At 43.9% G+C, this 14,300-nt stretch overlaps 2 protein-coding genes across 2 annotated transcripts; both read left to right on the top strand.

Annotated features, from left to right (window-relative positions):
• The first annotated feature begins 10,364 nt into the window (after positions 1–10,364).
• Positions 10,365–11,141, top strand: B0H65DRAFT_253721 (uncharacterized protein). The gene is made up of 2 exons (XM_062822519.1): positions 10,365–10,514; positions 10,579–11,141. The coding sequence occupies exons 1-2, from the start codon at positions 10,456–10,458 to the stop codon at positions 11,072–11,074; spliced, it is 555 nt and encodes a 184-aa protein (XP_062679217.1). The 5' UTR covers positions 10,365–10,455; the 3' UTR covers positions 11,075–11,141.
• B0H65DRAFT_253732 (uncharacterized protein) lies at positions 10,749–12,175 on the top strand. Its single transcript, XM_062822520.1, has one exon. It carries the CDS (start codon positions 11,160–11,162, stop codon positions 11,934–11,936), a length of 777 nt encoding a protein of 258 aa, XP_062679216.1. The 5' UTR covers positions 10,749–11,159; the 3' UTR covers positions 11,937–12,175.
• Positions 12,176–14,300: the final 2,125 nt, after the last annotated feature.

The raw sequence follows: 14,300 nt of genomic DNA, 5'->3' as shown, positions 1-14,300 counted from the left end.
ACCTGAGACCGGCGGATGGCGGGACTGGTGCCCCGGAAGATCATGGCAGCATGGCACCACCAAACATGCTTCGGCTCCATCCCCGCTGTCCGGTCCGATCTGGGAGAAGGCCTCTCACCCAATCTCCATGCCATGCACTGCAAACTCTGCAGCCGGCCCGTCAGGAGCTGAGGAACGTTCCTGGCTGTCCCCCTGAAGAGGCGGCATTGCACAGGTGGGTTAGGCCGGGGTTAGTGGGATCTTGTGGGACAGCGAGAAGCTCTCCCCACACAATGGGCCATGGACCGATGGAGCCTCCCTTCGGTTCCGGCCTGACGCCTGTTGCTATCGTCGAACAAGACATCGCGCCCAAGGTGAGAAAGGCGCCGTCGGTAACCACGGCACACCGTGGGCATTTGCTGGCAAGGCACGCAGGGCAACGCAGGGCTGGCCGACCGAAAGAGGGGCGGTAGGCGGTAGTCGTACCCAAAACCGGGGACACTAGACAGGCGCCGATGCAACTCTGATAAAAAAAAAGTTTTTCTCTTGCTTCCTTGCCAGAGAAATTCCTTGGTTTGGGGAGGGCGGTGGACCTGGCTACCTGAGGCCGTTCCAAGTGGCATCAATCACAGTGGGTGAGGATGACATCGTCGGGTTCCAGACGCCTGTGACAGAGCCACAGAGAGCGTGCTGGCAAAGTCGGAATGCAGATTTGGAGAATTGGGCGTGCGAAAGAGTGGACTTTGGGTCGCTATTTCTCGTGACGGGAACGCGCGGTGCTTTGTCTCTGAAAATTTGCTCGCTTCTCTCAGGAGGCAACAAGGGATCGATCGACGAAGGAGGCTCTTCCAGTGGTCGGCTCTCCGCAAAAGGAAAGGTACCTTGTGGGGAAGCGAGAGAGGGTGAGTTTATTCAGTCACCGGTGTAATACTGCGGGCGGCATGACGGATAGCAACAGGAGCGCTATCAATGACCATTGATTAGTGCCCACGAGAACGGTTTGTTGGTGTCAAGCAACTTATCACTATCTGTGGATTATTTCTCTCTGTGCGAGGTGCGAGAGCGGCATCGGGATCATGGATAGGGAATTGAATGAGTCGTGAGACCCTACCATCATGTACAGTGCAGTCATTAATTACACGTGCAGATAAGAGTGGTAGAAATTAATCGGACAACTCTGACATCGCACAGTTACGACGGATGCTGTGCTCTCTTGTTCCCCGCAAAACGCGGATGACGCGATGGCTTGAATCTTTTGCTCGGGCGCTTGGCAATCAATGTCAATTCGGGATCCCTTGCGATAGGGGCGACGACGTTGTTTTGACACCTTTTTGCAGACCTCTTGAATAGTCGAAAAGGCCCAGCCGGGTACTCGTCGGTTAGGGGCACGCACTGGCCACAGCCATGTGGGACCACCCTTTGGGGGCCCGCTTACAGCCAGCCAACCGACTCTCATCGTCCCTTTGAGAGTCGGATTTTTTACATATAACGTGCAAGCTCTATAACGGTATAGAATCTGCACTCAACTATAACATTACTATTCTTTACTACATTATATTATAAATAACTTTATTCTACTCGTCTCGTCATATTTGATCTTTTACATATACTTTCATTATACTTATATTTAACCCTAACGTTACATCCCATACAGAGAAGGCTGCTTAATATTTTATTACAGGTTAAACCAAAACTATAACCCGATCTACCACCTCACAATCCAAAGCCAACACTAAAGCCAAAAACAAAGGGAAAGTCACGTATAAGAGTATAAAAGAGTTATTTAATATTAATAAAACTATTGTCAAAAAGTATATAATACTTGTTAAAAAGGGCAAGGCTCTACCGATTAATATAGAAGTATATCGACTTCTAGCCCTAATTATAAACGAGGATAAAGCTTTCAATATTATAGTCCAAATCGTTGACTACGGCTACTTCCCCTTGAATAATGTCTCCTTCATTAAACTAATTAATTAGTTACGAGCTTAACGGCTATACCCCCCCTCTATTAACTTCTATAGAAGGTAGTTTATAAAGTAGCATAAGAAGTATCTAGAATTAGAATTCAAAGCGGCTAGCTTTAAAAACGTAAAAAAGGTGAATGTTGAGGCTTAACTAGACTCCCTTAAAAATTAGTTCAAAGAGGTAAAGGCTATATATAATAACTTTAATATTAAGGAAGAGAACGATTAGAATATAAATAAGTCTCCCTTCTAAGTAAGGGAAATTAAAGGAATTATAAAGGTATAAGGGTAGATTTCCCTTATATTATTACTCCCTATACTAAATTATATAATAATAAGTATTATTTATAAAGAACTGGGCATATACGAGAGGAATTATATTTAACGCTAATAATAAGGAAAGTCTAATTACTATCGATATTATATCAGCTACGGCTAAAAATATCCCTTCATTCCTAATATTTAAAGCACAAATTATAATAAGGCTCTAGCTTTGTTATTTATAATTAAGCCTAATTTCACTTAATTAGCTACGTTTATACTAATTGATTTATAAGTATAAGGGAACGTGTAGGCTAATTATAAAGTTAATCTAAATATAGTTATTACTAATATATTAATTAGATATAATAATACTCATTATATATTATAGTAGATTAAGTACTTTAATAAATATTTCTTTAAATTATCCCCCTCCTTCAATAGCTATACTATCGATAATTAACTCGGTCTATTATTTAATTACCCGCCTCCCTTTAAAAAACTAAAACCTTCTAAAAGGGATAAAATAACTATTAATTTTAGGTTAATTACTAAACCAAAAGTATATTAAATCCTTTTTATAAATAGATTTAAAGCGTACGAGGACCTATATATTTTATAATATTATAAAGCGCTCGATATTATTCCTTTTACTCTCCCCTCTTATATTAACTATATATTTCAATTACTTAATATAGGGGTTTATTAAACGGTTAAGAAGGTTTATTAAAAGGCTTTAATAGACGAGATTATTAGTAGGGCTATTAATATTAACCGTATAGTCTTCCTAAATAACTAAAAGAAAGTTAAGAAGGCGGGCTTTATTCGAAGTAATATATATAAAGAATAGGAAAAGATTAATCTTTGGCCTTTTAAACCCAACGTCCCTCTTAATAAATTATATAAATTTATTAGGGTAAAATAAGGATTTTTATTCCTTTACTGACTTGAAGCTATAATTCCTTGTAAGGTACTACGTACGTTAGAATTACTAGCGATTTAATAACGTATTAATAAATATAGTTCGCTTATTAAAAAGGTTTATAATAAGGTTAAAATTACCCTTAAAGTATCTATCAATACTTAAAAGCTAGTATATAATTAGTAAGAATACTAAAAGCGCCGTATCAAAGTAGAAGCTTAAAAGTAGAACCCTCGTAAATATATTTTTATTAGCGATAGAGCCCATATAAAATAGGTTTTTAATATTAAAGTTGTAGTAAGAAGGGTAATTATTATAGAGGAAGGACTAAAGGAAATATAGCGAGTAAATCTTACCTTCATTAAAAAGGTCGCCCTCGAAGAGAACTCTAGCCTTAAGTAATAGTTACTACGCAAATCTAAGGCCAAGAAGAAGGTTAAGCCTAATCCAATTAATAAGGCTAATATTTTTAACGATTATAACGTCGTTTGTATTATTAAGGACGACCCAAAGTATAATATAGTATTGAAGCTTAAGAAAGGGTAGGACGAAATTATTATTAATAATACCCGGCGTACCTTCTTAATTAAATAATAGGGATCTAATTATTTATATTATATATTAAAAATAAAGCTATAAAAGGTTTTCCAATCTAAATGGAACCTCAATATTTTCTTAATTAATATTGAAAACAAAGTGAATAAACTCTATAAAACTATAAGGAAGGCTACCCTTCCTAATTATAATAAAAACTTCGTACCTTTCAAAATATACTGTTATAGGGCTAGAGCCTAGGGGTTAAGTTTAGCTGTTGCCAAGCCGTATTGTCCTTATCGATAGGGTACTTGCCTTATCGATAAGGATGCGGGCCCTCTGGTTGGCTAGACCCATATAATTGCTTGGCTCGTGCGCATATACATAAAACCTTCTTCCGACTACACCCTTTTAGTATAGTCTTTCCTCTCTTGCTTCCTTTGTCAAATATAGTATTTTAACTTTATACGATTGTTCGTTATATAATATTCATTTAGACCCGTTATATTATATTTAATTACTCTTTTCAAATTAATACTGTTACCCTTCTTTCATAAGTACGTTAAAGAGTTCTCTCCCTGTTACTTTCGTCTCCTTTAATAACGAAATTTTTATCTACCTCCCGCCTATTGCCCGGACCCCCATCCCTTTCGATAATAGTACTAACTACTTTCCTTACGATTCTTTAGTTTTAGGATCCTTAAGAACGTTTATAATAATTTACGGCCGCTTTCTAAACGTTATTAACTGAAATTATTTCAAAACCCGCCACCCTGAAGTCGGTACTTCTTTAATTCGAGAAATTTTTAAGGGATAAAGAGGAATTTGAAATTTAGGGTTTAAACACGTAGGCTAAACTCTATATAAATAGATTCGCTATTAATAATATAGAAATGTAATTTTATTATTTACTCGCTTACTTATTATTTATTATTAAAAAACTATTTATTATATTTATTAATTCCCTTATATTATAATCGCCAGCTACTCTTATTAATAAACTTAAGTTTATATATAGGGACCCTAACGTTATTAAAAGGGCCGGATAAGAAATTTACTGACTTTATTAGAAATTAGGCGAATTAATAACAATTTTCTTCGCCTGCTTCAAAAAAGTATTTTACCGAATTTGTATTAATTTATGGTTAAAACTTACTAAGGTTAGTTAGCTAACCGCTACTTTAAATCACGATTGGAAGCAATGTTTTTCTAACTGAACCGATGTATTTAAATAATATTTTTAATTATTAGAATATTTTTATCATTTTAATAGTAATAGTTTTCTTTTAACTATTACTTCTTTATTATTCGCAAAGTATACCCTAATTAACAATAAAGGTAATCCTATAAATACCTTTATTAATATTTTAATAATAAAACCTTCGTTACTGTCCTAGAAATAGAAAAATAAGTAGAAGAAGGAGGGTAAGTATATGAATTATAGGAATAGTTTTTATTAATTTAAATAGTATAAATGAAAGACGAAGATGAATAATATTCGAATATAATTTAGTAAGGGTTTAGGTAGTTACGATAACGATAGTTATAAAGAGGAGGAATATTTGGATTAAACGAAGCTATATTAATAGCTACCCTAATAATATTAGGGGTAAAGGAATACTACTATATTTAAAAAGAGGGACCTTTAATTAACTTATCATAGTATAATTCTATTTATTAATCAAATAGGTAGGTTATAAAGTAGTACCATTCGCCGCCTAATTATAATTAATAATACTTATTTATAATATAACTGATAGAGGGAATAGGTATTAATTTCGTAGGTATAAGAATTACTAAAGCTATTCCCTAGCGAGGGGGGTTAGTAATTACTATTAGTAGGAGAAATAGAGCAATACAAAATATTAAGTAACAATTTTAATTATATTCTATCGCAGGTATAGATTTTTATTTCTACGGAGCGTTTCCTGAATAGGTAAAGTCTAAATATATTCCCTAATTTAGTTTTAATACCCGTAGCCTTTAAGTATAACTCTATAAAGATAATAGCAAGCACGCTCGTTACTGACTTGGGTAGTAGGCAAGTAGTTATATAGCGTTTATTTAGTGGCTCAGATAGAGAAATTTTGTTCTTTTTAGTATTATTAATTTTTCCCGTTTAAATAGGCATTTGGCTAGGTACGGTTGTACTGGATTTTAATTATTTCTCGTATAATTAACTACGATATATTTTATACAGTACTTCCTAAGGGGGAGTAAGGGAGTAATATTATAGGGCTAGAGCCTATGGGTTAAACTTAGCTATTGCCAAACCGTATTATCCTTATCGATAGGGTACTTGCCTTATCGATAAGGATGCGGGCCCTCTAGTTAGCTAGACCCGCATAACTGCCTAGCCCGTGCGCATATGCACAAAACCTTCTTTCAACTACACCCTTCTAGTACAATCTTTCCTCTCTTGCTTTCTCTGTTAAATATAGCATTTTAACCTTATACGACTGCTCGCTGTGCAATATTCGTTCAGACCCGTTACATATACAATAAAAAGCAGGCTAAAAAGGTTCGTAGAGGAAATACCTCGTCAGTTGAATTCTTTTTAGGTAACGAAGGTATAAATATACTTAGTAAATTCCCAGCTATACCGCAGTACGCCCATCTAGTAGGCACATAAGTAGCACGAATTGGGCCATCGTCTGGACTGTCTATATTAACACTATACCTTCCTAGAAAGAAGTCTAAGAAGGGGAAGGAAAAGGCTATCGATACAAATTCTAACGAAGAAGAGGTTACTATAGCAATTATAATAGTAGCGGGTAAGAAGCTAAAGGTGTCCGTAAGCTGTACAAGGGTAATAGTTATTATAAACGACGATTCTAATGATGATAGGAATTTACAAAGGGAAGAGAAAGAAGAGGAGGAGTTAAATATTATATTATAAGTACGGGCTATAAAGGCTTTGTAATACTATAATAATACATTATAATAATTTGATTATAAAAGAAATACATTGCTCAATGCGCGCAATTGAGACGAACAATTTAAATATTTTACCATCTTTTTTACTTATATTTTAGTAGAAAAACAGATTATTAAAGATTCTGACCGTTACAGAGCTTGCACGTTATATGTAAAAAATCCGACTCTCAAAGGGACGATGAGAGTCGGTTGGCTAGCTGTAAGCGAGACCCCCATAGGGTGGACTCCATACCTAACCGACGAGTAAACCGGTGAGCGGTCAGCAGGGACGAGGATGAATCCCAAAAAGTAGGGTATGCTTAAAGGTGTGTGTGGAGTGTCCAAAAAGACTGAATGTCAGGTTAAGGCTGTGAGAAAGAAGCAAGGATTTGGCAGCACACTGAAGAGGCTCAATCTGGGGCGACGACATCAGCTCCTCGACACACGTGTAGCAGTGCGTGCGTGGTCTTGGTGTTTGGTGGTGACCTGAAGATGGAAGGCTATGCGTATGTGGGGGAAAGACGGGCATTTCGGGAGGAGTGATGACGGAGATCATACCTCAGCACTGTGGAAGAAGCCCAGGCTCTTGAGTAGGCGATTGAGACCTCCGAGGCCCGTGATCACCTCAACTCGAGTGGGATCATGATGGAGGTCTCCTGTCTTTGTGATCGGGTTCCAGGTGGGATGGAGCACCTTGCTGTCTACGCTGGCCATTCAGCTTCTCACTGTACAGTCTATTTAAAAGTCCTCTTGGAACCCAAGTTTAAGGTAGCGAGCGTCGCTGTAATCCACTCTTTTAACGGACGGGAGATGGACCTGTGATGATCACTAAAACAGCGAATGTCTCTAAACACGAAGGACGGGATCGTCAACAAGCCCGAGGGCCGAGTAGGTACGTGAATGTCGTAACAAGCTTGCTACCTGCCGCCATAGGAAAGTGGTGAACCAAGCAGAGTGAACAATGAAGTAGGATTGTTGACACGGAGCCATCCGAAGCACCTTTGCGGCCTCTGGGCTGTGAGGACCCCGTACCATTCAGCCCAGTAGACCTAGATGGAAGCCTGTGAGTCTAGGAGGGAAGCCGATGGACCTTGGATGGAAAATATCACAACATTCTGGCAACATTGGCCATCCAGGTGCCTGTCTGCCAACCGTGTCATTCGCAGATTCCGCCATCACCCCCACACCTTTTGTCACAGGGGCTCGGGACCGCAGGGCTCGGTTGTTGAGACAGAACAGGCGGGGACAGGACCCTTCATCGGTGTCGGTAAGCTGAGGTCCGGGTGCTCATTTTCAGAGTTTTCCATGCCAATATGACCGGCGGAGAGTTTTTGATTGCGAAAAGAATGCGAGTGAAATGGACAGAACCAAGCTGCCCTATTCCTGGAGTCAGTCCTGTCGGCCCCTCTTCCGCCTCCCCCACCCCCCCTAAAAACAGCCAACACAGTGTCAGAAACCCCCTATAATCCCTGCAGTGCAAGTGTTCAGCACCCCCTCACCCCAAAACTTCTGTCGTCAACTGAGGAAGCTTCAACTGACACTGGGACCCCACCTTCCAACAAGAACCTGGTCCAACGCGCAACCGGTGACGACCTGTGGATTTTGTCTACAAATCGCTACAGCAGTCAGCCACTCCAAGCAGCGACAAGAACAGCGAGCGTCATAGAGAGGACCTTACTGGTCTCTATAGAAAGTCCAGATCGCTTCTTTCCTTTTATTTCTCCTCTTTGATCCACAGAATGACTGACCATCGACTGCGGTAGGGGAGACATGAGGCCAATCGATCGAACCTCAACCCTTGGCGAGAGTTCAGATAATAAAAATTAAAAAGTGAAAGTGCTGGAGAGATAGAGATACGACGGGCCAGATAAAGTGCAACTGCACAGGCTCCATATAGTCATACCGACACACTGTACACGTTCAAGCAACCGTGAAAGACGATTGGTCGACATCCCAACCCTGCTGATCTCCGTTCTCGGGCAAGACTCCAGATCACAGACGAAGACACGGCGGATTGTGTGCTAAAAGCGCAGCCGGGGCCAAAAAAGGGCCAAAAGGGGACTGACAGGGGCAGATAGATACAGGCTACAAACTAGGTCTCGTTCAGTGACAACCTAGTAAAGAGTCATCCTTGCGCAGATACCAAGCACCTGGCCTCCTTACCCAAGTACACCACGCAATACACTTGTTCTATCATTTCTTATTATAAGACGTCCGCCAGTTCCTCTCCCCCATTGTACCTCCCTCCTAGTCTTTTTTTCTTCAAGATACCCTCCGCTCAAGAACGAACATCAACCTAGCAAGGGAATTCCATCATCCCATCAGCATTGCAGCAGCCAACGGGAATAGCATCAAGACAACACTGTGCAGCTACCTCACCTCACCACACTTACATCCACAGACGCCAATTGACGTCCGCTCAAACACAACTGCCAACCGAACCCAAGACAACAACACATACGTAGTCGGACTGCCCAACCTTGTTCTCGAACGACACGGCGTACCCGTAGCTAAATCCCGAACGAAACACTCAACACCGTGTGCCGACTCCCCTCATCTGTGCCACCACCGGCTATCCTGTTCTACCCACTTGTCGACCCAGAGAAGCGAAACACCAGCAGCTACAGACTCCATCCCCACCTCCGGCTGTAAACAAGTCAATAGCGGGACAGTAGCTCACTCGCACAATCCGGGGCCCCGCAAAACCGTCCAAGCCTGTTCCCTGGACTGTGAACTGGGAAACAAACCGGTCACTAGCGCAACCCCATCGCGACTTGACGGCGACATATAAAGCAACTGACCTGCACCTGTTACACCTTACGGGTTTAATAGCCGGTCGATTGTCCTCCTTGTCCTCCTCCCGTCCTACTTGTCTAACACCACCACTACCCTCGTTTGGTCTCCCGAAGTCGTTCGTTGAAGCTATCGGTTTGCGCACTTTCCCTCAGACTCTCCAGTCCCACGACAGCGCCAGGAACAACAAGCACGAGCAAGAAAATTCTCTTCTTGCAGCTTACATATTTGCCACCCAGCACGACACCCACTTACACGGATTCGTCATTCCACGAATAGTAACTTGTGGGCTTGTTGGTCAACAAAAGTTTTGAATAACTCTTCACTCCTCCCCCTTCCAGGGATCCCCAGCTTCTCTCAACTTTGGACCCAGACGTGATCAAGGACGACACGGACACCAATTCACCTTCTCCTCTTGGGTAGGACCCCGCGTTTCCATCACCAACCCACGTTGCGCTGCCAAGGGACCTGAGCCGAACAAGTCAGCCAACCAGTGAACCCCTGGCGCTCCCTCGGGCTCACCTCACCTCTTAACCCCAACCAATCACACATAATAGCCTCCATGCATCACCAACGCCGAAAGTCCGGGCATGCTTCTGGCAACACTTCGATGACCGACGTCCGAAAAGCTGCTTCTTCAACTCGACCTGCCATGACGAGGAGAAACACCCCCCAGACCTCCCAGAAGCTGGGCAGGAACATGAGGGATCGTGAGAGAGAATTGGAAGAAGAGCGTTGGTTTGAGGAGGAGCGGGAAAGCTTTCCCCAGTTCTGGTATGTTACCCCTGCTCTTTTGCCTTCCCCCAACAAACCCAAGCCCGCCAGATCAGATCCAAGTGTTGTATCTAGGGTTCTCTTGATGAATTGCCTTCAGTACAACCAGCTTCCCCTCCCCAAATAATTCCTTTTTGGCTCTCGCGCATCGTCACCTGATATGCGGGTGATCCGTGTAACGGTGCTTGAAGGTGCAATGGCATTGGTCATCTTGGTGCCGAAGCATTACCGTTCCTGCATAACCTTTCAGGGTTGTCTCTTGTGCATGGATATACCAGAGTATATTGTGCTGACACTCAGTCTTATAGCATGTCTTGCGAGAAGCAGTTTATCCCCGATAACGACCAATCCCTCTATTGCTCCAAGGAGTAAGTTCAAACAACTGCCCCCAAACCAATTCATTGAATCTCAAGACTGACCTGAACTCATTAGCTGCCGCCTAAGCGACCAGGAAGGCTTCGGGGCCTCCTCGCCCTCATCTCGCAGCTGGGTCGGTTCGAACGCTCCAACTCACTACCCTTTCTACTCGGCCTTCTCAGAGCCCCGAGACATCATCCCCCGCGCATCCCCATCCCGTCCCAACTCAACATATGTCTCCCCACCTACCACACCGGGAACCGGCCACTCCTCAGCCATCAATGCCCTCAAGTCTTCCCTCTATGGCGGAAGGCCAGCCAGCCCCCCCTCGCCGCCACCTGTAGGCAGCTACCACGCCAACGTTTGGCCTTTCTCGAACCGGAGCTCAGCTGCGAGCCCCAACAACTCGTACTCGAACCAGCAGTCCGGTTTCTTCCCTTCTACGTACGACGGCCATTACTATGGCGGTATGGGAGATGCCTACAATGACCGACCGCTACCAAGCCGCAGGCCGGGGATTTACTCGAGGCCAAAGAGCATTGAGCTTGTCACCCCCTTGGTAGGGAGGTAACAAGGCAGGACACACACAGCAGTCATGTGAGCGATGAGGGGGCGGGTAAGAGGATGCGGATGTCCTTGGTTTCCCATCCGAGAGGATGCATGGTGCCGCAGCTATGCTCGGGAGTCAGTTTTCCCATCTTTCGTCATGGACGATGCAGTTTGTTTTCCATTGCATGGGAAAGTGTGGGGGACCGCGGAATTGGGGAAGGAACGAACCGAAAATCAACAACGCAGACGACCAGTGCCACCAGAAGGACACTAGTGCGTGGGGGTTCGAAACCTGGAACCTCTCGGCAGACTTTATCGCGATCAGTTGGTCGGATGTCGTCGTTTTCGTGGGGTTGATGTTCGCTCTTGCCTTCAAGTCTTTGCTTCTTCTGCTTCTGCTTCCGCTGTGGCAGTTGCGACCAATCACTTCTCGAATCACCCTCTTCACCGGTGAAGGAAGCATAAAAGCACTTTTCTTTTCTTTTCTCGAACATCATTCTTTTTCTTATCAAGCATTTTACTGGTTACACCTACCTGTCATTGGTATACCAGATCTGGACATGGACACATCAAAAAACCGGTGTTGTTTTGGGTGGGTTGGATATCGTCTGCGTTTTTGCATTTTCTTCACCAAATTCATTGTCTCTCTAGTTATTTCTTGTCATTGGAGTGTTCGGCGGCGCATTTTTGGGGTATTTTGGAATCGGAACAAAAGTCTTCACGAGACAGGACAGGACAGGCAGGCGGAACTCATGAAGAAACAGAAGAAAGAGAAAGAACATCCCACTCACTCTCTCATAGCTCTCACGGGCGGCGGCGGCGATCACGCAAAAGAAGAGAAATCGAGAAAAGGCATTGTACATCATTTTTCGGCTAATGTTTAAGCATTTTTTGTGTTTGTTGATCATCATCATCATTATCATCATCAGAAACGGGTCATTCGGGATCATGGGACACAACGGGACGGAACGTGTACACATTTCTTCATAAGCAGGCACGCATTCATGGTTTTTAGATGGAGGTCATCTCTGCTGTTTTAGTTGTTGATTGCATTTACGGCTATCGTATATCATGAGGAGAATCAAACAATATCACCACTCAGTCACCACTGTCTTCAGATTCTCACTCGATGATGCTTTCCGTCGGAAAACTCCCTTCACCCGTGCTCATCCAAGATTGCTCTAACATCAACCCATCCCCGGATATTCGGCTCTCTTCGGTTCGACGGTTGCTGACACCTCTTAGCAGTTTTTTAGTTTTTTTAGTTCACCAGTCTAGAACTATTCTGTTACGTATACCGAGAGTTCCAAGACTGTCAAAGCACTTGACGATTTCTTGGAAACAGATGTCGTTTTCGTTCCATGATCCCATCTCGGCATCTCCATTTTATCTCCAGTCGAACCCCATACCCAACCCCAGACTTTGATGTCAAAAGGGACAAGCCAACAAAAGGAATCCACAGCTTTGGAATTTCACCGAGACGATGTGGGATGGCGCCAGCACCAAGAAAGTCTAGACTACCCCATACCCCATACTCGAATGTTAGAGACACGCCGGTGAGTCGTTTGTTTGTTTGACGCTATTCCCAACGTAGCTGTTCCTCCGGGTAACTAACCCGCTCCGAGTCCGACCGCCCCGACCGCCCCGACCGCCCCCCACCAACGGTCCAGCGGTATGTACCCAACAAGGCCTCGGCCCCGCCCCGGCTCTGTCTCCACCTACCGTACAACGGATGTTTCGAGCCGAAACCCCAACACACAAACAAAAAGGCGAATACGGTGGGAGTGGGACGACAGCGGGGGCGCGCGCGGTGAAAGCCAGTGTCCACACCTCGGCGCCGATGATCGGAGGTGATCCACTCGGGTTTAACTCCCCGGTTTAACCCCGGACGGAGCGGGACAGTGCCCCGGACGGGATGCTGCCCGACTGCTAGAGCGCTAGCGCCGGGCGGAAGGTTGTATTTAGTCGGATGAAAGCTTCATGCCGCCCTTTCATCAAGGCACGATTTGGTTGGTATTCATCAAGGCCTTTCACAAGTATTGGGCCAACAAACAACCCATGTCTCTGTCCTAAGCAACTTTTTTTGGAGCGACACCAACTAACCGGCCCACAGTGACATGCATGGGTCAAAGTCGAACCAAAGGCATTTCGAAGAAGACGACAACGACATTTGCACTATGTAGAAGATTCGCACACGCCATCTTTGGGGGCAACATAAACCAAAACAGTGGGTTGGTTGACTCTGAGATTGAATGAGCAACAACCAACTCCAAAAAGAAACTGCAGTTTTTGCCCTACTAGTCTATCTCAGATATGTATCTCAGATTTGAGATGCATGGTTATCAAGATGTGTGGTGTTCCTACATTAGTGAGCCGTCATTCATGGTAACTTGGCTCGCTTGGTTAATGTTTTCTACTTAGCGTAGCAGTTTGAACCCACCCTGAGGACTCTGTCAGCAAAGTCGGAGTCGTTAACCGTTCTACTTCCACAGTCAACACTGTATGTACTGTGGTGCACCTACTACCTATACTTTATGTACTTACCTCGTCTACTTGGCGAGCGTGGGGGTACACATCTACCTATCTATGGTCTGTCTATACTAGACATTCCCTAGGGACGGGAGTAGGAGGGACCTTGGGTAGTCAACCTGCAACCGGATCGGGCACCTTCCCACCTACCTAGGCAAAAACCACGAACGGACTTTCGAATCTCGAATCCTGATACCAATGTAGGTAGTAGTTATTCCTAAAGTGTGCCAGTGCCACTAACAAACCGGGCGTGGCTTTGACCGTTGTGACCGACCGTTGAGGTTGTGACCGAACGGGCTGTGTGTGTGCCTCGATGAGTGGCAACCAACCAGCCGTGATGAGATTGGTTTGTTATGTGATGAATTGATCTATCAAATCCGAGTATATGAAAAGCCGATAAGAATCCCGCTCCTCATACCCGTTCCCACGGAAGTTGAATGGCTAGATAGCTAAGCGCCGTGAAATCGTGATAGATCATCGACGAGAAGAGGGATTGAGGCACACACAGCATATGATGATGCTGATAATCACGGCGATAATGATAGAACAACGAAACGGGTGAGAGTAGATAGATATGTGACGGATCGGATACGATACCCCTCCCTCGCCTCCCTTCACCTCCCTCGGTCGCTGCAGACCTGGAACTTAGGTGGTGATGATATAGGCACAAGGCAACCAGTGCAATGCAGTGGGCGGTGTCAGCGTTACGGAGAAAGATA

This window comes from Neurospora tetraspora (genome assembly GCF_033439725.1).
Source record: "Neurospora tetraspora strain CBS 560.94 chromosome Unknown B0H65scaffold_6, whole genome shotgun sequence".
Lineage (NCBI taxonomy): Eukaryota > Fungi > Ascomycota > Sordariomycetes > Sordariales > Sordariaceae > Neurospora > Neurospora tetraspora.
Note: the sequence above shows the minus strand (reverse complement) of the source record. Positions and strands in the feature narration are given on the sequence as shown.

Coding starts and splice junctions, on each gene's coding strand:
- B0H65DRAFT_253721 (XM_062822519.1), top strand. CDS start 10,456: ATGTCTTGCGAGAAGCAGTTTATCCCCGATAACGACCAATCCCTCTAT. Junction 10,515..10,578: donor TCCCTCTATTGCTCCAAGGA/GTAAGTTCAAAC, acceptor TGAACTCATTAG/CTGCCGCCTAAGCGACCAGG.
- B0H65DRAFT_253732 (XM_062822520.1), top strand. CDS start 11,160: ATGCATGGTGCCGCAGCTATGCTCGGGAGTCAGTTTTCCCATCTTTCG.